We start from the raw sequence: 23,967 nt of genomic DNA on the forward strand, positions 1-23,967 counted from the left end.
AACAAGCACTTTCCCCGCACGGCTGGTGCGCTCACATCATCTTTAAAGCCTGTGCCTTCCTCTCCTTTAGCATTCTGTAACAACGTTTCCTTTGTTAAGTCTGTGTGTTGGTGAAAGATCTCTATTGTTTTTTGTTGTTTTTTTTCTACTCAAACCATCCTACTCAGTGTATATTTCTGACAAGAGGTGGATTCAGGCTGTGCCTATGAGTACAACGAATCTGTGTGTTGTCCCTCAGGGTGCTGGCCCACACTGGGATGATCCACGTCCTGACCTGAAAACAGTCAGCTTTGGATAGCACAAGCTGTAAACTGATGATCAGTACAGTATGTCTTGGACCAGAGAGGAAAAAGTCATTCCCAACATCCAGAAAAGGCTGAGAAAAGGTTGCTGAAACGGAGCCAGCTTTGGTCCCGTGTGGCCAAACAGGCAAGGAACACAGCACCCTGGGATATCATTCTGGGCTGATGAGCCCAGCAGTTTCCTCCAAACACATGACAAAGAGGGATTGTATCGCACTGCGAGGGTTTGTTGGGCAGTGCAGCCTCAAACGCAAACAATAGTCCCGCAATCTTATGAAACAATCTTACAATCTAAACAATCTTATGGAGAGCACATTGTGTTGAATTGGAAAACAGGCTAAACTTGTGTGAAAAGGATGGTCATGTGTTAAGATTACCTGGGACCTGTGTGTGTATTTTAATGGAAAGTTTGCATTTAAGCATAAGAGAGATGTTTTCTCCTCTTTGTTACGGGAAAAGAAAAAAAATTATAGTACAGGTTCACATTGTGATTTACGAGAAGAATTTATCGTTATTTTGAATTTGCACTTAATGAAATTCAAATAGCTAAAGTGTCAAACACTTACCATTACTGTCATTTTTTAATTTTTTTTCAGATTAGAATGTGATTTCTATGACTCTAACAGACAAGAGGTGTAATAGCCCAAATACAAGAGATAAAAGTCTAAATGGCTTAGATGTGAACTAATCAGACTTGCCAAGCTGCTCTGGAGAAATCGTTGAGCACTCACACGCGAAATTTTTGAACGTGCGTTGCTTTTTCAAACTTGGGTGACAGGCTTGCCAGTAACTGCAAGCCTGAGCAAGATGCAAGCAGGGATAAACAAACCCAACACAGCTGATCGCACGGCAGGAAGCTTTTTTTAAAAATCCGTCCAGCCCAAACACCAAGGGAGTCAAATGATTCGTGTGTTCATCAATGCGTTTTCACCCGAAGCCTTACAACAGAGTGCTGCACCCACCGAGCCGCTCAGTCTTGATACGAGTGTTTTGAATATCAGTGTATGTAAAAGAACTCTACCTGTGAGCCATCACGAGTCGGATATGTTCGTATCTAACGGCCAATAAGTCGAGGAATTCCTTTAGTCAAATGCATGTTATTCTTTCTATGCAACTCACAGATAGGTGTTAGGCACTTTTTTTCCTGATTGCAAAGCCTCCTCTTGGAAAGAAAAGTAGAGCATGCAACACTTATGACTTATGAATGAATCCGTGGACTAACCTAACACTCCCTTATTTTACTATCAGCAGGCAAAACATTTAACTAATAATCAAAGTGGAGACTGATGATTTAGCCGACTCTTGCTCTGAATCTTTCTAACAGAGTTATTTTTAAAAAAGAAAAAAAAAACAAAAACTTGGAAGTGAAATCTTGGCTCCATCTGCAGGCATTCGTGGCAAACACAACAGGAGAATCAGGAAGTACAAGTAACATAAAACTCTTTTTTGTCAAACTAAAAGGAAACCTCTGCGTAATAGTGTAGGCGTAAGTTTGTTCGATGTGGTCATGCCTGCACAATCAGATCAGCAATTCATTAAAAAAAAAAAAAAAAAAAAACACTGGCTAACAAATGCTGATTACATTTACATAAATTATATTTAAACACTGGAATGAGTACAAATAAATGCCACAATCCGTTTTGTGTCTTTAATAGTGAGACCTCTCGCACCGATTCTTTTATTTCGTTCAAAAAAAGACGCCTGCCAGTAGTTTTTCAGCAGTGTCCAAGTATTTATTAACAGACGAGCAGCAGCATACAGCAGAAGATGTTACAACTCGCTCAATTCTTATTATGTTGCTCGTCAAAAACGATACACAAACCGAGAGAACCTTCCAGCATTGTGTATTTCAACTTTGGTAAGTATAAAAAACAATTTAACAAAAGCAAATGCCTCAAAAAGATACAGAGTAATCAGCTGCCAAAGAGAAATGTAGGAGAATAAAAAAAAGTCAGGCTCCATCAACACTAAATCTAACAGTATATTCAACAGCATAATGATTTCCAACAGTATGAAGATTTGAGGAGGATTCCAGAAAATATAGCTTATCTTTGGACACGTAAAGACAGCTTTCAAGACCATGAACAAATTAGTTCTCGGTATCTTTCTTTGCCTCCTTGTTCTTCCTCACTTCTTGAAGCTTCTTGTCCTGTTTTTTTTTTAAAAAAAAAGGGAAAAATCGTAGCATTAGTATTTTCTCAATTTCAAACATCAGGACGCATCGGTGCAGGACTAAGACCTCACCTTCTCCTTGAACTTCTCGTTCAGAGCTGCCATGCGGGCAGTGCGGTTCTCTTTGTTTGCCTCCATCTTCTGATTGAGCTTCTCCTGTGCCAGCTTGCTGAAGTTGCAGCTTTCCTCCATAGCCTTCTGGATCACCTCCCTCTCATGCTCTCGTTTCTCTGCTAAATGTTTCAGCACTTCGGCCTCGTGGCTCTGACAAAAAATAAAGAAAGAAATCACAAAAGAGATCCTCTTTTCAGTTAATTAGCACAGCGTGAACTTTAAATCCCGCGCTTGATGCGTTTTCTCACAACTTTAAGCAATTAATGTTGCCTCTCAAGATACCCTGCGTCTTTCCTCTGCAGCCGTCAGTTTCTTCTTAATCTCATCAAGTGATGTTTCCCTTTTCTTGTTGGGGGACAACAGAAACTCCACTTTAGCATCAGGAGTCGAGGGGCTCAGGATGACCTCGAATGCTTGACCTGATGCGCGCTTGTTCAGCTCCTTCACTTGGATGTCTGTACAACAGAAAATGAGTTTAGTGCTCTCTGGTGCAATGATGGTTACTTTACTGCATATCTACAAAAGGGGAAGATTGCATTGTAATATTTGGACCGATCATTGTAAACGATGGACCAATTATCGACACTGTGTTAAGATTTGATGGACTATAAACAGTGGAGGGCCGAGCAGCTCCTCAAAGTTCTCAACATTGTTGCCTTGCAAAGGCATATCTGCACGTTATAGCGTTTTGCAGCCTGAAAAAACACGTGGAACAACCTGAGCTGCAGACTGCTTGACGTTGCGGTGGAGCTGTTGCTGGTCTTTTAGCTTTGCTCTGCTGTTGAAAAGGCAGAAGTCACAGTGGACAAAGACCTGCTTTGTGATGCAGTGACACTAAGCGATAAATAGTAAAGACTGCACCGCGCAGCTGCTGTCTTGAGCTATTCACTTGTGATTCTTTGCTATTTAAGGTTTATGTTGCTGGCCCCTCCCAGCTGTAGCCGGCTTGAGATAACTTTCAACCAATCAGGACTTGAATCAGAGCATTACGTCCGTCTCCTGAGCTCATGTATTGTTAGCTTTTAGTAGAATAGCACAACTGTCTTGAGAAAGCAGTGAAGTGCAAGTGTTTCTCTGGAGATTTGTTGTTTGCCAGGATAAACTGTATACTTATTTATCTATTTCTTTATTAATTTATTTATATCGTCAATCTTTGACAAAGCGGTCAGGGGAAAAAGGAAAAACAGAACAATAATCCATGCGGTAGCATTGTGAATTTGTCATTAATATTAGAAGAGAATATTCAAAACACGCATCAGAAAATGCTGCTGGAAACACAAGAGGGTCCAAAGGCTGAAGAGTAACTACTGAATTGCTACAGTTTGCACTTACCAGCGCAGCTTTCCATTTTAGCGGAAAAGTTGTCTTTAATTCCACTGCAGAAAAAAACAGAAATAAAACTTGTACATGAATTTCTTTACAAAAACAACGCAGCATATTGTAGATATAATAGGCAATCTGGACATTGCATAAAATCGAGCTTAAAAATAACAGATTGCATTCTTGCACCTATAAAAACAGACTGTCACAGCTTGGTAAAAATATTAACAATAATCACCCTGCTTAGGAAGAAAATATTCACTTATTCAGGCTTTGAAACGTTTACCAGAAAATCTATCTGTAAAAACATTTCGGATACACACAGACGTTTGGCGTGTTGAGATATCTGACTAAGTATGAGAACAAAAATACACATAATTATCATCATCTCAAGACGTTTTTTCTTTTGGCCTCTGAGATTTTATATTTACATATGCAAAAAAAGCACTTTCTGCTTGGATAGAACTTGATTTGCATAAATGCCCACTGGACAAATGCGGTTTAATAAACACCTATAAACTAATGGCTCGATAAACGTCGGTGTGCGATTGTTTTTCTCTTTTAAGATGTCAATATGAAAGAAACAACGTTTTGAAGGCAAGATTAGCCACGTGTGTGGACATCACAATCAATCTTCTAAATAGAAGAAAAGATAAGATATTAGGTACTTTCTCACAAAAAGGTAAAAGTGAGTTATGAAGTTACAAATCAGTTTTAGTTACCAGTCACAACCTGATATGACATGTCTGGCAAAACAAGTTCTCCACATGTCCGACGCGTCCCAAACAAAGCCGATATGGTGAGTTACCCGTGGGGTAAGGCTTTTCGACTCTGTCCCCTCTGCTCGAGGTTGAGCATAACACCTCTGCAAGAGTTACAAAAATGGCGGGGGAGGGGAAATTGAACTGCTGTACAAGTCCTCCTTAGACACACAAACTCCTGGAAACGGAGGCATTATTTCTGAAGCCTAATTAAGAACATATGATATCGAAAATCGAGACAAAAATGACGAAACTTAACTACAAACAGATCAGCGTGATGTGATTTCGCGAGTAAAAGCTCGTTTTAGCGTAACATAACAATGAAACAAAAACAATATGAGTCAGCCAAATCTGCTGGAAATGACTTAATTGACTCAACTCGACAGATGTTTAAAGGAAGCATGCAATATAACTTTTACAGTTGTATTTTCAGGTGTATATCTAAGTGTATGTAAATTTTTAATGCACTGAAAGGCTTTTGTTGAACAGCGGCCATAACAATTAACTCTGTTAATTACTGAAAGTGACTTCAGATACATGGAGCAAAACCCTGAACGCTGCAAAAAAATAAGGAGCCAAACGACTTTTAACACGACTAAAACGCCTTTTCCGAGCGGTCAGAGAGCAGGGTTATTCATTTGCGTGGTGCTATTGTTCTCACCGTCAAGTGCAGTTCAGCCTGAAGAGCAGCAGATCTTTTCTACCTTCTTCTTCTCTCTATTCAAACCGCCAACATCTGCACCTTCGCGCACAAACCCACTGACCCTCTACGTCACTAGTGATATGTGTTGTCATTGGTCCAAATTCACCAATCACAGCAGGTGTTGAAGCTGCGAGCGCGAGAAGGAAGGTGGAGGGAGCCTGCTCGTATGGGCCAGTCACCCAAGCTGGCACCCTGACGTCAACGTGGTGTAAATCAGAGCTATATACCTCTGGTGTAAATGTTCGTGAAATCAAACTATAACTATGTTGGTCTGTGTTTTATTATGTAAAACTTAAGTTATATATGTGTATACGCCATTTGAAGATAAATGCAGCATTTTCATTACATTTCTTGAGACTGGCTTTAAATCTCCACAGTTATGTATCTCATGCTGTGTAAAACCAATAAGATCTGAATATTTCCTTGATATGATATATGAATTAATTGTGTTTTCTTTTGTTATATAAAAAAAGTAATTTACAAACACAAATCTGTGTTGCATATATTGTTACAGCAATGTTACTTGTGTTTGGGTAGAGTGGTGCAACCTCATTGTTCATGGGGATTTAATGACTTGATGAAGGTTCTCCATCAAGTTATTAAATGTGATAAGGTGATAACGTAATGTTAAAGGTGATTTTAAAATTGAGACATGGATAATTGGAAGATCAAACAGTGTTACTGTGTTCCTCTTTCTTTTCTGTCTCATGACTTGCACACAAAAACTGGTGAGCTGCTCGGTCTCAAATACAACATGAATGCACCGAGGCGTTCATGTGCAACTCAATGACTGCAAGGTGCCCAGGTCCTGTGGCTGCAAAACAAGCTCAAATGACAACGCCTCCACCACCGTGCTTGACAGTTGGTATGAGGCGTTTGAGCTGTTATGCTGTGTTTGTTTTTTTGGTTGTTTTTTCTTTTTCAAATGTGGCACTGTGCAGTATGGTCAAACATCTTCACTTTGCTCTTGACTGTCCAAATTGTTCGGTTTAACTTTGTCACACATCGTGTACAGTGCAACAAAAGATTTGAAAGCCAGTCTTCCTTATGATACAATAGCACAATACTGAACAAAACCACAGAAGTGTTGTGGTTTGTTCAGATGCAACTTTGCAAACTTAAGCTGTGCTGCCATGTTCTTTTTTTAGAAAGAAAGGGCTTTTTCCTGACAACCCGTCAAAAGCAAGCCATACTTGCTCAGGGTTTTTCTGACTATACTGCCACGAACGTTTACCTTTTGCATGCTAACTGAGCTGAGTCTGAGATGATACTTGTTTTCTTTTTTTTTCAAATTTCTCTGAGCATAAGAGGGAGGGAATGACTAACAATAGGTTGGTTGCAGAAAGCAACATCAGCTGAGGAAAACAGGCTCTAGAGTAAAAGATTCAAAGATAATACAAACAAAACATGAGAGCAAAAGCAAATAACCATAAAACACAAAATTGTGGAAATCAGAACAATAGGATAGTAGAGCCAGAAACAACAAAATTCACAGACCATGACAGATGAACTCCAAATTTTCTGACCTTTTAACCTTTCCCGGATTGATTGGTAGTAAGTATTGTATCCCTAAGATCATTGCTGATATCCTTCCTCCTTGGCATTGTGTTAACACATATCTGAATGCTCAAGACCAGCAGACTGACAAAACATATCAAACTGATTAAGTGTGTTTGATTAGCAGCATCTGATGACTATTTACCCTCTTAATTCCTATGGTAGCAGTGCCAGTGTACGTAAGTATGTTTTTCACACACTGCTTCAGCATTTCAGCTAAGTTCATTTTGAATAAATTATGAAATGGTGTAATATGTTGTTCGTCTGAGGTTGTATTTATCAAATTTAAGCACCTGGTAAGGGCCATATGAGTTTGTTTATTATGTCCTGATGCATAAAACCTTGCAATAGGCCATACTTTCTGCTCATACTAACAGCTCAAACTAATATGTATGTTTTACGGTAATATAACTGGGAAACAAATCTGCAACCAGCTGTTTCCTTTCCATGCATTACAGTGATTACATGTGGTGATTTTTTTGGAAGCAGAATTCCTCAGACAGTTGTTTTTGTCATTAGATTTAAGTCATATATTCCAGGCATGGTGTAAATTAAAGTCTGGGTTTGTTGTTGTATACTTTTGCTTTGGGCTGCAGGAGTTTTCACCTCTTTTGGCTTGTCCCTCCCCTCCCGCTTACACTGGAAGTTGTTGTGCCAGAAACCCCTTTTTAACACCTTTCTAACATCCAACAACAGTCTTTAAAGAGCCAAAACAAGAAACTTTTTTTCCCCTGTCTTTTATGTCTCCTTTGTTGCAACTCTTACTGAAGGGGAAAACTACAAGTCATTCCTTGGAGTAAGTGATGAAAGAGTGGTGATTCTGGAAGCTTCATCCCATGAACAATAAGACAAAGATGCACATAGCAGCTGCCAACTGCTGCTGCCGGGCAAGTTAGGCTGCCACTATGAGAACAACGCAGTGATTACAGAAGACTCACAGCGGTTCGTGGTTATGCCGAAGAGCTGACAGAACTTGGTTTATATTAAAAAGAAACTGACCACCTGCTTTTTCTCTGATCAATTGGATTTAAGGAAAAAGAGAAAAGCAGTTCCTGAGGTTAAACAATCCAATATAATGCTTTCCAGTAGAATATGGTTACTTTTAGTTATGACTATGTTTTAAACACAACCCGCAATTGTGATAAAACACGAGGTGCCCACACTGAAGTTGTGTGGTTCTACTGAAATGTTTTGTCTGCTTTCCAGTGCATTGAATTGACTAATGCTTGATCAATCTTGAAGAGGGATATTATTTTACAGCATAAAGAATACAGATAATTCATTTATCAGCCATAAATCATTGTAAAAAGTAATCCTATGGAGCTATTGTTGTGGGAAGGAATGACCCAATGGCGTAAGTTTGCATAGGAACCATAGGGACAAGTCACAACCAAAGTTTGGGAAAGACAGAGTTGTCCCCAGCAATATTTTTGATAATATTCTAATATATAATTTTTTTACATAATGCATTGAATGTAATATTTTTCACAAACTTATTCGTATATATATATATGTATATATATATATATATATATATATATATAGAGAGAGAGAGAGAGAGAGAGAGAGAGAGAGAGAGAGAGAGAGATTTGGTCCCCCCCAATGCCAAAATTATGAAGTAAATCCTCACATTAATATTTTTACCCGTGTTTCTGCTCTGTAAATAGAAAATGTCAAAAAGAAAAGAGACATCAAAAGTTATTTCACTACTCAGAGAGTAGTTAGTCGCCAACTGCCCACACAATGGTGGCCTTGTAGCCTATCGTAAACACTTATTCTACTATGGAAAAGTGTGTGACACCATAACATGTTGCTGGGAAGTGTCCCTATCAAACGTACGCCCTTGGAATGACCTGCAAATGCTCTTTGTTGTTGCAGCTGAAGAGGCATCTGACTGAACACACTTTGTTCTTCGATCAATATGCTAGAGGGCGCATACTGTCGTAATCAGTTCAACCCAAGTCAACCGTGGAGTTTTATTTCGAAAAACTGTCGACTGACTTCCGGTTCTGTGTGTGTTTTGCCAGCGTCAGTCGCAGCTCTAAAGGAGACGTCGGAAAAACAGCTCAACATCTCAGCAATATTGTGTCAAAATGGGGGCTTGCTTGGCCTTGTGTTCTTTAGCTAGTTGTGTAAGTACCTCATGTTAACACCACTGTTATTCTATTTATCAGATAGAGGCTTTTGTTCTCTCGTGTTCTGTCGTCAGGTTAAACTAACATTGGAAAATAGTGCTAACCTTGTTAGTTTAGTCCTAACTACGTGACCGTTAACATTAACGTAAAAATCCTTTACTTGAACGAACCAGTTAACGAGTCAAGGTCCGTTTCTAACTGCATTAGATATGTAGCTATTCACTGTATGTATATTAAAACCAAGGAAGCTTGTTAAGCTAGTCAGCAGTATAAATAGATAATGACTAAGGAAGTGTCAGAACTGGGCAGGCCAGTTGCACAACGTTGATGAGAAACATTAACACCATGTAGTTATGTTAGACAGTTCGAGCAGTTAACGGACTAAATGCAAAGTGTGTTATATTAGCTCTCGTAAATGAACACCTTCAGAAGCAACGCCACAGTCATTGCTGCTTCAGACCTGGAGTTGCTTTGCCAGTTAAAACAGGGCAGATAAATCCTGTCTCTTTCTGTGTGGGTGAACTGTGACAACTTAGAAGCCAGAGGCCAGTTATCCTTTTGGTTTATTTGACATTATATATGCCCATTTCACTAGATTTGACCAAGCATTTAGTAAGTGACCCAGATAAGTGGGTGTGGTCTCGGATCTTTACCATCATGATTAATAATTTACCAGCTTTCGACCTACTTGTGATTTGTTTTGTGCCTCAGCGAGCAGTTGACAGCATTCATTCACTCTTGGTTGATATCGTTTTAAAACCCCGTCTTACCCAAAGTCTCGACTGTCTTTGTGTGTGTCCCCTCACAGGCCTCCTGTCTCTGCGGCTCAGCTCCATGTCTTTTGTGCGGCTGCTGTCCCTCCTCCAACAACTCCACAGTCACACGGCTGGTCTTCTCTTTCTTTCTGCTGCTGGGGACCATGGTGTCTGTCATCATGATCCTTCCTGGAATGGAAACACAGCTCCGTAAAGTGAGATTGGGGCGCTTAATGCTATATTCCTATTATACATAAAAATAATTGCTTTGGGATGATTCCTGAGGAACATTTATTTTCTTCCATATGCCTGATAAAAGTAGGATTCATTGTTTTTTATAACTTGAAGCCGGAGGTATTAGTGTTGACGCATCTACAGTTGATAAGCTGTTGATTGTGTTTGTTTTATCTGGTTTTCTTCCCTTTCATAGATCCCAGGATTCTGTCAGGGAGGAACATCTATACCTGGTATTGAAAACCAGGTCAACTGTGATGTCATTGTGGGCTACAAGTCTGTGTACCGCATGTGTTTTGCCATGACCTGCTTCTTCTTTCTGTTCTCTGTCATAATGATTCGTGTCCGTAACAGTAAAGACCCACGAGCAGCTATTCAAAGCGGGTAAGAGCTCCATTAGGCTGTTATCGTACGCAGAGGTTCAGAGCTACTGGCTGGATTAGAAACTTCCAATGCTTCTGCTTCTGCCGTCTGACCTGATGGCGTGTTTGTTGATGTTCGTCTCTGCAGGTTCTGGTTCTTTAAATTTCTGATTCTGGTTGGGATTACCGTGGGAGCTTTCTTCATCCCGGACGGAACATTTCATACTGGTACTGACAACTCTGCTGAGTGAGAAGAAGCTGCGGTAGAGTTTGGTAACCACGGTCACAGCGAATTGCTTTATTAGGGCAGCGCTGCCATAACGCGGAACCACAAACCCAAACAAAAGAGCAGATTGTTGCTGAGTCTTAAACTGTTTGGAGGGCTCATACCATCCAACTAAGGTCAACATCAGTCTGAACAAAACAAATTGAACACCGTCAGGAAGTGTAGAGGCTTAAGAAGTACTGAAATGAGAGCAAATGCATGACCCCAAGATGTTTTTACCAACAGTGTGTGGTGTGGTGCCCCGTATCGCTGCACCGCTTTATAGCAAACCACAGCACTGATGCCGGCTGGAGTTGGTTTCAACACTCAGACAGTACTAAAATGATTTAAACCTCAGGCACACACGTTCAGCGAACTTGTACTCTGGGGTCGTAATCAGAAGTAGACCTCCCCTGAATTGAGCCGTGTCCCCCTTCTCACAAAAAACTTTTTGAATCATCCTGCTAACATACCAAACAAAACACGTATCTTCTTGGCTAGATGGAACAATGAAGGCCGTATGGCGTCTGTGACAACATGTGTCACATGTTACCAAAACAAAAAGTACAGCTGCCAAATACTATGGCACACATCCATCAGCTGCTCAGTTGTGATGTGATGTCATGTTGCCAAGCTCTATTTGCTTCTATATAGTTTTTTTTCCCCTTTAACAGTATCTCTGTCAAATATGTACGTATACATTGATATTTATTACTGTTAAGCAGTAACAGATACCCCTGTGTTTGTGCCTTTTCTGTTTAACAGTGTGGTTTTACTTCGGACTGGTGGGATCCTTCATCTTCATTCTAATTCAGCTTATTCTCCTCATTGACTTTGCCCACTCCTGGAACAAGATCTGGGTGGAAAATGCTGAGGAGACCGATAACAAATGTTGGTTTGCAGGTAAAGGTGTTTCCTAAAAGAAAGATTCTATGTTTTGAGTTACACATTTGAAGATGGTTGGATATGAATATGATGATTTAATATTATGTCTGAATAGTGTTGACTGTGGGTGAAAAAACATCAAAGATAGACTCATGTATGGAGGTGAAATGATCGAGGCTATTTATGAAGAACCAAACTGCAGATGATGTCATCCAACTTATAGAAGCAAAAAAGGCAGAGTTGTTTTATGTCAACAATGGTCACATGCTAAGCTGTTACTGCTGTAAAATGGCTCTCATTTATGTAGTTTCTAAAGATTTGAACTGCCAAGGTTCAGGAGTCATGGCATTCCCACATTAGATTTATTTTTTTTTTTATTACAGATATTTGATCCAAGTCCAAGTCGGCATCAGGTGTCTGTCCATCTTTCTCTACTCACGTCACTCATGTCTTCTTGTTTATTGCAGGACTGCTGACTTTCACCGTCCTCCACTATGCTCTGGCTTTCGCTGCCGTGGTGCTCTTCTACGTTTACTACACGCAGCCGGACGACTGCACAGAACACAAAGTCTTCATCAGCCTCAACCTCATCTTCTGCGTCATCATCTCCGTCGTCTCCATATTACCTAAGATACAGGTACAGCGTTGGAACGGGTCGCACACTTCAGTTAATGGTTGTTCGAAGGCAGGCTGACGGGTTACATGTGAGTGTTTTTGTCCTGTTGCAAACAGGAAGCTCAGCCGCACTCTGGTCTGCTCCAGGCTTCGATCATCTCCCTCTACACCATGTACGTCACTTGGTCTGCAATGACCAACAATCCAAGTGAGTCGCCTGAAGTCTGATTCCATTCTCGTCCTAAAACCTTTGGCGGCATGTTGAGTTGTTATTCTACTCACTTTGTCCTTTTGATATGTGCACCTGCTGTTAATCTGCTGCAGCTTTCTAACAGTAAAGGTGAGTTTAACCTGATACGCTTCATGAGCCAGGAGCTGATTTAGCTTGTTTTAGCACGCCTGCCTCGTGTCTGTTCGTGTGACCCGCCTCTTTTGAGTGGATGTCAACCGTAGGTAGCATTGCAATAGATGTAGGGTTAGGTTTCTTCAACCCATTCAGATCTGATACGGAATGTGTGTTTATCTTCCTTTCAGACCTGGACCACCATTTGTGCGCTCTAACCCTTCCGGCCCGACACAATGCTCCTGCTATTTAATTCAATACGCACAACCAATACTGACGAGCTTACGGGCAAAATCAGTCATTTCTAAGAAAAAATTCAAACTTGCCCTTTAAAATGGTTCTTTTAATTCTACTTCCTGTTTCTCCCAGAGGTTTGGAATTACGGGTTTTAGCTGTAATGTTAAGATTCACAGGTTTTTGGGGGCTGTTTTCGAACATGGCTGAGGTTCTGAAGCGCACTTCACGAGTTTACCCCTGAAGGACTTACACATGTAGGCATCTTTGAGCCGTTTACACACGACACTGAAAGCGCCTCTCAGCAGCCCAACACAGAAGTGGTCCTCCGTGTTGTCTGAAAGGACGAGTCATCCTTGTTCTCCCCAAAGAGCCCAATTTCTGTTTTTCTAAAACATTTGCGAACATTCACTGGCTCAGATATAAAAGAGGCTAATGTGATGTCTCACGAGTGTGTGAATGTGTGTACCTCGTGCTTTAGATCGCAAGTGTAACCCCAGCTTGTTGAGTCTGGTCTCAAATGTCAGCGCCTCCGAAACACACGACAGCGGCACGGGACAGGTGCAGTGGTGGGACGCTCAGGGCATCGTCGGTTTGATCATCTTCCTCTTCTGCACGCTTTACGCCAGGTGAGCTTAGCAGTGCAGAAACCACCGAGATATTTTTCACTTTCAACTGAAATTGTAATGTACTTCTCTGTGTGTGTCTGGTAGTATCCGGTCATCCAGTAACACCCAGGTGAACAAACTGATGCAGACAGAGGAGGGCAGAGGGTCGGGAGGAGAGGGCGTCGTCGGAGAGGACGGCATGCGCAGGGCCATCGACAACGAGGAGGAGGCAGTCTCTTACAGCTACTCCTTTTTCCACTTCCACCTGTGTCTGGCCTCCCTTTACATCATGATGACTCTTACCAACTGGTACCAGTAAGTGTTTGTGACCCGAACACAATTGAACAACGAGGTGTTCAGATGTGAGACAGATCGATCTTACAAAAGGGAGAACAGCGACGAGGAAGTGAAAGTTCAGTATTTGCCTCTTCTGAATGAACCTCTTTCAGCCGCCTGTGAGCTGCGGTGGAGTTTCTCCGTCAGCAACTGATAACACTGTGGTTGTGCTGCACGCCTTCCGGTTAGGAAGCTGATTAGAGAGTTTTGATAATAACCAAATCCACACTACGAATGTTAAAACAATTCTTTTTTTATAGTGAGGAAATTCTTGGCTGTAAATCAGAGGATTTCCAGCTTACCGTTTGACGCTCGAGTTCGTTGCCAAACATTCTTAATTCGTCTTTAAACCTTAACCCAGCCACCAGAGGGCGCCATACTTTACCAGAATTTTCTACCTTCTCAGAGCACAGATTGAGTTTCCATTTAGGAAAAGAGTCGTCCAACATTTATGTGCCTTGAATTAAGTTTGGATGAACCTCGGTGCGTGTAGGAGGCTGCGGTAGCATCAACTAAGTTGTGCTTTTCCCTCTGTGCTCCCCCAGACCAGACACCACCACGCAGGCCATGCAGAGCAGTATGCCGGCTGTGTGGGTGAAGATGAGCTCCAGCTGGCTGGGCCTGGGTCTCTACCTCTGGACCCTGATTGCACCTCTCATCTTCCCTGAAAGAGAGTTCAACTGAGCGTGCCATGTCCTCTGGTTGTTGTTGGGGGTTTTTTCCTGCCTTGCGTATTGGGCAGTTTGAAGGATGCTACAAAAGGATCGAGATGGAATCATTTCTTTTTATATCTGTTTCATATGATGACCTTATTATAATAGTCTTATTTTTGTGCTTGTGTTGTTTTAAAGCTTCGGCTGGTTTACTGAGAATGATAATCACGACATAAGTTTGAAAGTTGATTATGTTTTTTTGATGAAGGTTTCGGCCATAGGAATTTCTTTTGGTTTGCCAATGGCTCAGAGTGATAGGTGACTACCCCCCTCTGTGGTGTGTTTTTACAAGCTCTGTTATCTTTGTGCCTGAATTACCTTCTGGACTCTTAACAGTGACTCAACAACAAGACACCTTCTTAGTTCCTGAGATGTATCATTCCGTTTTTGAAGGATTTTCTGATCAAACCTCTCTGATTGGCTAGATCTGGAATACCCCTGATTAGCTGGACTCCTGCACTGCGGGGGGCGACGAGGGGAACCCTACTCAGGAGCCCCCGAGTGAGGTGAGTGTGAGAGCTAGATAAGGCTAATAAGGCACGCCCTGTAGATCATAACAGGGTTTCCCTGGTACTGCTAAGCTATAAGCATGACTGTGTCACCTTGAGCCAGAGAGCCCTAATATACAGCCAGTCTAATCTCAGCTCTTCCATGTCTGCTGCAGTTTAAGACAATTTATACCTGGTGCTAAGTTTTTTCCACGTCTGACAGTGTCGGACAGCCACGGGCAGCAATCTTTGCCTTTATAGCAGTCTGTCTGCAGCAGGGAGACTTGTATTGATCCACAGCAGATCAGCATCACGCAGCGTGCAGTTGTAAGGTTCCACAGGGGGAAAACATAAACTCCACACTACCGGCGTTCTTGTTAATGTCATCATTTTCAGCAGTCTGTCAAGTGAACGAAGCAAAACAAATAAATTGAATTGTTGCACTGTTCAAAAACACTAATGATGCATTTCACAGATGATAAATGCTGTTAAAATGTCATGGTGATGTGACGGTTGTAACGGTGGTACAGTACTTATGCATTAAATAGTAGTTACCTCAATTTTAATAGGACTCAAATGAGAATGAATCAGTATATTTGCACATGTCGAAAACAGTTCTTCGGTACAATCCTTAAAAGTAATGTCCCGGTTTTTCATTTTGTTCTTTTTCATAAAGCTAAACGGGCAACTACATGAATGAAATATTCTGTTGCTATGGCTACATATGAGTATTGTGAATGGAGATTTTCAAAGTGTTGTGATAAATTGAAACCCTTGTCTTCTTTCTTTGTTCTTTTTTTTTGTACATTTGATCCCTGTAAGGGTTTTTATTTAGCCTGGATGACCGCTGTAATCCATTTCATATAAGTGCCTTTTTGTAGTCCTGCGTTTCAGAAACAGTGTGTCACCAATGCCGATGTGCTTATTTGCCTTCCCTTATATCGTGGTGAGTCGGTCATTGCATGCCATGAGGCACTGGTCTTTGACAGGAAGTATAACTGTAATAAATGTATGAACACTTTTAATAAAGATGAGAACTTTCTGTCTCGATGGAGCGTTATTGTAAGGTTTATTCTGCTTGTGTCCACTCGTGATTAATCACAGCCACGGAAACAAGTCTGTGGAAAGACACGGTGGGGGGGGGGTGTGACTCTTCCTCACGCCTGATGATGACAAGGCATTTAAAATGTGAGTATTTTGGGGTGATTTAGGCTTTTCGGTGGGAGTGATTCGGCATCCCTGCTCAGTCACCGCTGTGCAGACAGTCTGGTCACACTCTCCTGTGCATCACCTGATAAACTTCAGCCATGAGACATTTTGACACCACCAGGGAGGGGCTCAGAGGCACATCACAGCACGTCCTGTACTCTGGGCGAAGCATCATGTACAGTATAGAGGCAAGTCGAAAACAAGCAAACCATCAGGCTGACTCATTGATTTTTCTCCATGCAGCAGCTGTCTGTCATCAAACATCACCCACTGATATCTTGCCTTTTGCTGATTCTTCACTGGTTATGCTTCTTTGACAGATATCCAAGTCTGAACTGAAAGTGCATGACTTCCTCTGTCGACACCTTTTTTTTTTCCCTCCCCCCTCGGTGTAAATTAAAGCAGTAAGAGTGTGTGACGTGTCCTCTCTGCTGGTTCAGGGGCAGAGTCGCGGGTGCCAGCGCTCGCAGTCTCCGCTGTGTTATTTCCTTCTTGCCTGGCTGGTAGACGGGACATGTTGGTTTTGGCTGCCACTGTCACTCAATCCAGTTGGCAGTGCATGGAAATGTTCAGGACACACTACCTCCTGTGGACTTGCACCCTCCCACATCACCACCCCTCGCTCAGCCTATCCATTCCAACCCTGAGTTGGTGTTTAGTGTCGCAGTTTAGCTGGTGACTGAAATCTTATTTCTTCTCTCTCGTAAAGGGGGAAACAAACAGCTCTTAAAACACTGCGGGGGAAGACTGCACAAAACTGTAAAGCTATAAAACATTTAAGCAGTGGTAGCATTTGCTTAGTGATGAATAATCATGCCAGATCTAAAGGAAATATTTCTCGTCAGTCAGCAAATTAATTCAAGTTGGGGGTTTTTCGGGCAACAGATGAACCAGATCCATTTTTTTTACTCACCAAGCACCTTGATTCTTGTGAGATCGTGACCATGAGAGAAGTTGCTGTGAAACAAACCATCTGGTGGGTCAGGTTGGAGTTATTTGTCAAGTTACGGCCAGTGGTGCAGTAGTGCCTGCAAAGGTGGATATAATTTATTTATTATAGAATTTATCATTAACTGCCTGTCTTGTTAGCAGTGATCCGTAAGACTACACTGCCATAAATGTTCAGCCAAAAATGGATCAGTGGTATGTGCACATTGTCACTTGACTTTAGGCAGTAGTCATTATTATGGAATTTGGTTAGTCTCAGAGGAGGTGCAGATTTTGAGATTAGTACTGACACAAAGGCTGTAAGGTAAGACAACTATATGATTACGCCTTTAGCGTAAACTAGCTTTCATACAGTTTTCATGAAAACTGGACAACTGTTCTCTCATTTGCTTAGTGATGAATAATCATGCCAGATCTGAAGGGGATATTTCTCCCCTTTGCAAGTCTACATGCCAGTTAGCTGCTTACATGGCTAAACATTTTGTTGTTGAGTGGCTCGTTGAATATTTTCTATTATTTTCACTCATGAAGCACACCTGTTCGGCTTTGCCTGTGACTGACTTGCATTCAATTTTCCTACCTCATGCCTAAAACTGACGAGTGCAATGAATGTAAAGTACATCTAAGGGGATACAGAATCAGTGCTGACAGATAAACAAAACAATAGTCTGTATATTGTTGAATCCCCTTTTTTACGGGGGGTTGGTGACGATTTCACAAAAAAAGCTTCAACAGGACTCCACAGAAATGTTCACGGGGAATTTTGTCAGTTTCTTGTCCTCAAAAATGAGTTAAACTGCTACATAAAAAAACTGCAAAGTTTCTTTTTTTTAATTTGTTTTGTTTTTTGTTTCACAAAATGTAAAGAATCCTTATCTGAAGAAGTGCCGATGACATCCAGCTAATATTTAGTCTCTCATTTCGTAACAAACATTCATGAGGATCTGTGCAGTTTCCAGGGAACAGGTGGTTAAATCTGGCAGAAACTGGCCAGTGAAGACTGGCTCCAAAATAACAATGCTGCATGTTTTCGAATGAAACACACACATAAACAAACACACACATTGTTATAAATACATTATGGCGTATTAATGGCACAAACATGATTCTATTGGGTTTTTTTCTTTGCTAAAATAACCCATTTCTTGAAGAAATCAGTGTTAATTTACACCAGGATCAGTTCGATTTCATGTGAATTTGTTTTGTTTATTCATTCATTGCTTCGTTACCTTCCTTATGATTTTGCCATTAAAAAGAAATACAGCATGTAGATATTTTTGACATTACAGCTATATAATATTTCTTAGCCATCTTACTAAAACCCTGAAATCTGCTTAGAATTTACTCAAGTGAACATTTTCAGACTGACCCCCTGTCAAAGAAAGAAAGAAAGAAATAAAGAAAGAAAGGGAACAGAGTTTGTCTGATTGTCATTAATCTGAATTAACAATATCACAAATGATATTGGAACTGCTTTTTCAAAAATAACATGATATTTAACAAACACAGCCAATTTAAGTGCACATTAAGAGAAAAAGAAATACTTTGTGGATCAGGTGCATGGAACAGGGTGCGTATCGAGTCTTGTGCACCGTCACCGTCCGTTGCTCCCAGACATTTGTAAGAAACCAGATGACAGATGTGATGTAACTCCTCTACAGGTGCAGACATCTTCCAAATTCCAGGTGAATTCTTTTTTTTTAAATCTTAAATGTTTACCCTTTTCTTTTTTCTTTAAGTCTCTTCTAAAACTCTTGTTAAAGTACCTCTGACTTCTTAACTTCTCTTTAATGTATTTGTGCATTTGTAAAAGTACCAGAATCAGTTTTTCTTGTTGGGATTGCTCCAGTGTGCCATCCTATATGTTGTTGTTGCAAAACAACCAGCTTTTTTCTACATTTTACAAAAGAAAATCAGCAATTTATCGGAAAATTTTTAAATCCTCGTGAGGAGTGTCCACAACTGGAGCTTAACTGAAATTCAACGGAGCGGGTGAAGCTGAAAAAAAAATACTTTCACTTCCAACAGCACTTTACTGACCACGCACAGCTTTTTCCCAACAAAACCTTGTTAAAAGTTTCTTCTCACAGCATAACCTGATATTCGAAAATACAACTTTTTGTCCTAGTAGTTTCCAAATGACAGGAAAACACCCAGCAGCCCCAGAGACTTCAAATACAAAAGAGAGCAGAATTTTCATAGAAAACCAAATCTTGCTCTGTTTTTAACTTCCCTGTAGTTAAAAATGCATGTTTTGCAAGATGCATGTTTTGCAAGGTGGCAAAACCATGCCATTAGGAGTTATGCTTTCTTTCTCAACAGCAGGTTTTAAGAACAAAGTTTATGTGAATTTTCATTCTGAGCCTGATAGAAATGTACACACAACCTCACCACTGCAACCTTTACAGCCACTCGTAACTTGCCTCCAGCAGATGTCCTGACTCTACATGTACACAGAGCTTCATCTGAACACGGAGATGGACTCAGCTTCAACTTTTTAGAAGTTAGCAAGACACAAGGGATGGGAGTTTCAGCAATCCCACTGCAATTTCTTCAAAAATTGCAGAGGCTAGTTCCATTAGTTCCCTCTAAAATGTACCAGCCGCTGAACACAGCCAACAGCATCTGAGAACAAATGATAAAAAACGTCATAAATCTCCCCTTATTTCCCCCTGTAACCATCAGGTGTACAAATGTGAGCTCGTTTTTTCTCTGAGGATAGATTTAATACACTCTCCGTCTTCGGCCATTGGCTCCGGTGTCATAAATCCCACCTTCATTTCCTCTGTTATCGTCAGAAGCAATTTGTCGCTGTAATAGGAGATCAGAGGCTGTAATGTGCTGATTATGAGCCACTTAGTGTGGCTGTGCAGCCACGCTTGGTTAGGCACCCAGGGATTTTTAATTGCAGATTGACTGAGACAATTGTTATCACTTGCAGTGTTTGCCCTGACCTTAATCTCCATTTCTATTTTCCCACATTAGCTTGGAAATGCCAGCGTTATCTGCATTTTGCATTCATTTGCCAAGAGTGAGGTCACTCTCTCGACATAAAAATAGATCATCTCTGTGTTGTCAACTTTGTGTCTGGATTTATCATTGCTCATTGCAATAAATGAACAACAACTTTTCCAGCTGATGCTGATTCAGGTACACGTTGCTCTGCGAAAGGATTTTACATCCCTGACCACCTCTTTGGCGGGATGACTGGAAATGCCTGTCTGAGGTGTAATTGGGTTTTAAGAGTTGAATCCAGGCCCATTAAATTATATTCAGCATGCAGGGGAGCTAATTGAGTTTGGGCCCTGCTGGCATACTGCAAGTGCATTGGTAACATTTACCCAACATTAAGCCCCAATTAGGCTTTCCATGATGGGAAACTTGTTGCTGGATGATGGGAAGTGAATCTGCTGATGCCTGATGGACTGATTGTGCAGATTCTCTATAGCTTGAACGTGGGCGCTAACAGCTCTTTTTCTAATGAACTGATGAACTTGCTCTCTTGCTCATTTGGCGTATCCAGGCTGCAGTGCAACGCAGCCGCTCCATCCTCAGCTGAATGTATAAAAGTCTGGAAGTCTAAGTGTGTTTGTGTGCTTGTAGAGCTCTCCAGTGCGCATGCTCTCCCTCAGCTCAGAGGAGCAGCTAATGCAGTTATATAACAGTCAGTGCAGCCGGCGTCTGCTGTGAGCCAAATGCCAGGCCAGTCTGGTTACATAAGCCTGTCAGAGTCATATTGTAGCAGCACAGAGCGCTCACACCACAGAGTGTCCCTGCACTCCTTCCCCCGTCCACTGCTCCGTCTCACACTTCCTCCCACTGTCTTCCCTTGCTCTTCGCTCCTCTCCTCTTTTTCCACACTTCTACCCTCCCCTCCTACTTTTCCTTTCCTTTCCTCTCCTTCCCCTTCCTCTCTGCTGCAGCGCTGCTCTCAACACCTAGAACAAAGAGTTAGAGCACTGGATGCGGATGCAGATTCAGCCAGGAAAATATGAGCCACGAGAGCAGGACCGACTGTATGTTCACATGCATATGGTTAATTCTGCATCACACTTTCCTCTTCCGCATATCCCGACATGTTTATGTTCAGTTCGCAGGATGCTTTCTGTCTTCATACAATATGTGAGAGCAGTTTTATTCTTCCTCGGGTCATTTGTGTACACTGTAGTAGAGGTGAGTCGGGTGAATTGATGAGGTGTGCTGGCTCTCACCACCACCTGCGCTCTCTGATGTCCGCTGGCCTTTAGGAGTACATTTGATCTCCAGAGTATCCAGGTATGCAGCAGCCAGGACTGCATCTGTTTGGTGATCTTTACTGTACCTGACCCTCCTCGCTCCACTCAGGTCCCCCTTAGGTATGAGGAGAACAGAGAGATTAGATTAGCAGAGATGCGAAACCTTGGAGAAGTTCCTGTTCTTAAGAGCAAACACCTAGGAGACCTGCTAGGAAGCCTTTGCATCTGACTGTTGTCATCATATATGTGGTGTGTTATCTGTCAGCAAACACTACTGTTTTATGAAGTCTGTGAGTTGGAAGTGTCTGTGTGTGATGTAAAAAAAAGAATTACATAAAACGGGACACTGGGCATGACACAATAAGATATCTGAAGAGGAACGAGTGCATAACCTGTCCAATCTGTCTCACTGCACGAGTTTGCCCAGCTAATTGCAATTAATAGTATCAACCAGGAAGTGTTTTTTCTAACCAATGGCATCCTCCGCTATATCAAATTATTCATGAGGCGCGCCAGCCCACTGGTGGAGGCAGACAGGAGGGCGGCGCCCGCCGGACCTGCCGTGCGGGGTGGTGCGGGTACTCTGAGTGTGTTTCGCGTAGGGCGAGATGTTGTTTTGTTGTGGCGATCAGCTGAATGTGGCATCGCTATCCGGTCTGACACAACAGTGGGAAGCACACCGAGCCCCCGCGGCTCCCCTTCCACACAAACGCGGGCGCAGAGCCGCTGTATCCAGCGCATCTGAATCCAGGAAATGCGGATTTCTGGCCCTTTCGCTGCGGGATAAAAGGCTGCAGCGCACAAACTGTAGCAAGCTGGTAAATATTAACCTTAATGTTACTGCCTGTATGTGACTTGGTTTCGGTTGTCAGAGAGAGGAGTGGCACGGTGCGAAGTTGAGAGCAGATCCCACCCGTGCTTCCACATGACTGTGCCTCGAAGTTGACTTGCCTGGATTAGGCTTCATGTTGTGTTGATGACTGATTTGGAGAGTGTTGCATGTAGCGGACTTCAGCAGCAGTCAGTTCAGGGGGGTTTCGGACACACTTGCTCTCCAGCTTCAGCACTCGCAGCGCTGAAGTAGCGACGGGGGCGCTGCGCACACAGCTGACAGCCTCACCGTGCACCTTCAATACGAAACCGGCTGAGGAGAGCAGCGGGGGTGGCACTGCCAAATATTAGATTAAAGATCCAGCCTGTGAAGTTGTTTGTAATGGGCTGCACCTCCACTTGCCAGATTTTTAGAGGATGACATCATGCCTTTGTACTCAGTTGATCCTGTTATAGTTTGTGATGGGTTGAGATTACCAACTCGAGTTTGTTTTGGCGGCTGTGTAGTTTCCCTAGAGTTAAACCCCTGTTTTCATTTGTTTATTGCGAAGCTTCCCCAGCATACCTTGCTTAAGTATCATATACAATATACTGCAGCCTTAATGCACAGACTACCACTCAGAGAACGACTAAGTCTGACATGTTTATTATTCAAATTAACCCAGGAAGTAACCGTCTTCAAGAGTGTCGGCAAAGTTTTTAAGCCTCGTTTCAATACACACTTTTCAAACGACTAACCGCAATGTTGCTTAAAAATTAATAAACCCTGTAGAAGGAAGCACCAGATTTGAAAACAAGTTCCTTAAAGAAGCAAATGAGACCTAATATTACTTTTCATCGTTTAATTAGAAACGATTAAAGTTCCTGTATTGAGTATATGTGTGAACCCCTTGGGTTAGTTTGCTTGTTCTCAGGGGAGTGCTGGGTAGTTTCTCATAGATAAAGCTTCTCTCACTTTGGTTCATGTAAATGTTCATGAATCCACCATCAAGAAAACATTGAACAATACTGGTGTGCATAGCAGGGCTGCAAGTAGCAAACCACTGCTCTCCAAAAAGAGCCATTTTCTAGCACAAGATCCTTTTTCCCATTTGCAGAACATGGTGGTAGTTGTATCATGGTTTGGTCAACACCATAATCAGAATATTCTCTTATTTAGGCTGAGTTACATATAGGCTATTACTTTATGATTCCAGTTTATATGTTCAAGTGGTGACTCAGGTCCACATTACGCGCCCCACGCCATTGCCCAACCAAAGTCCTAATTGCAGCCATATCCCTCATAAACTGGAGCATTACTCATCTTTCTTTGTTGCCCCAAACATGTGTCTTCTTTTTACTCACAGCCATGGCTGTTCTGCACTGACTCTGCCAGTGTTTTTAGATCTTGTGATAGAAAGAAGAAATCCTATCAATGAAAACAACCCCCAAAACAAGCAACTAGATTCCTAAAAAAAAAGAAGGAAACTTAAAGTTGCACGTAACAGACCAGGCAAGTCTAGACAAGCGTACATAATGTGACTAAGATTGGAATACTCCACTGTATCTTAAATCAATAAGTGCTTACTCCAAATATGACCTCATAAGGGTTAAGTTAAATAGAAATGGCTGTTTGTTTGGCCGTCTCTTTTTCAGAGGAAAGTCTAAACGTAGCCATTGAAGAAAGATTCAAATCAGAATTCGACCAGTGGATTCCAGAGGAAAATATCAGGACATACGTCTGTTAACTGAATCACAAGAGAAAGTGGGTCACACAGCAAGCTCAGCTCTCAAGTAGTTCTATGAAAGAATGATTAAAGAGTAAAGTGAATGTTTTGGAATGTCAAGTTGAAGTACTGACCT

At 41.7% G+C, this 23,967-nt stretch overlaps 3 protein-coding genes across 5 annotated transcripts in view; 2 read left to right on the forward strand and 1 right to left on the reverse strand.

Annotated features, from left to right (window-relative positions):
• Positions 1-2,121: 2,121 nt before the first annotated feature.
• Positions 2,122-5,434, reverse strand: stmn1b (stathmin 1b). Its single transcript, XM_072394543.1, has 5 exons — positions 5,331-5,434; positions 3,921-3,964; positions 2,871-3,043; positions 2,547-2,738; positions 2,122-2,451 (listed from the first exon to the last, which is right to left on the reverse strand). Exons 2-5 carry the CDS (start codon positions 3,934-3,936, stop codon positions 2,392-2,394), a joined length of 441 nt encoding a protein of 146 aa, XP_072250644.1. The 5' UTR covers positions 3,937-3,964; positions 5,331-5,434; the 3' UTR covers positions 2,122-2,391.
• Positions 5,435-8,942: 3,508 nt separating this feature from the next.
• On the forward strand, positions 8,943-15,948 carry serinc2l (serine incorporator 2, like). The gene is made up of 10 exons (XM_072394544.1): positions 8,943-9,061; positions 9,873-10,034; positions 10,250-10,437; positions 10,564-10,643; positions 11,446-11,583; positions 12,033-12,202; positions 12,298-12,388; positions 13,239-13,386; positions 13,471-13,680; positions 14,247-15,948. Exons 1-10 carry the CDS (start codon positions 9,023-9,025, stop codon positions 14,383-14,385), a joined length of 1,365 nt encoding a protein of 454 aa, XP_072250645.1. The 5' UTR covers positions 8,943-9,022; the 3' UTR covers positions 14,386-15,948.
• A 5,897-nt stretch (positions 15,949-21,845) lies between these two features.
• Positions 21,846-23,967, forward strand: part of hivep3b (HIVEP zinc finger 3b) — a 41,928-nt gene continuing 39,806 nt past the window's right edge. For all 3 annotated transcript variants that reach the window (XM_072394546.1, XM_072394545.1, XM_072394548.1), the window contains exon 1: positions 21,846-22,112. The gene's annotated coding sequence lies outside the window, so the exon portion shown is untranslated. The remainder of the gene's footprint in view (positions 22,113-23,967) is intronic.

The sequence above is a fragment of the Leuresthes tenuis genome, unplaced genomic scaffold (assembly GCF_036924035.1).
Source record: "Leuresthes tenuis unplaced genomic scaffold, fLeuTen1.0.hap1 SCAF_10, whole genome shotgun sequence".
In the NCBI taxonomy this organism is placed as follows: domain Eukaryota; kingdom Metazoa; phylum Chordata; class Actinopteri; order Atheriniformes; family Atherinopsidae; genus Leuresthes; species Leuresthes tenuis.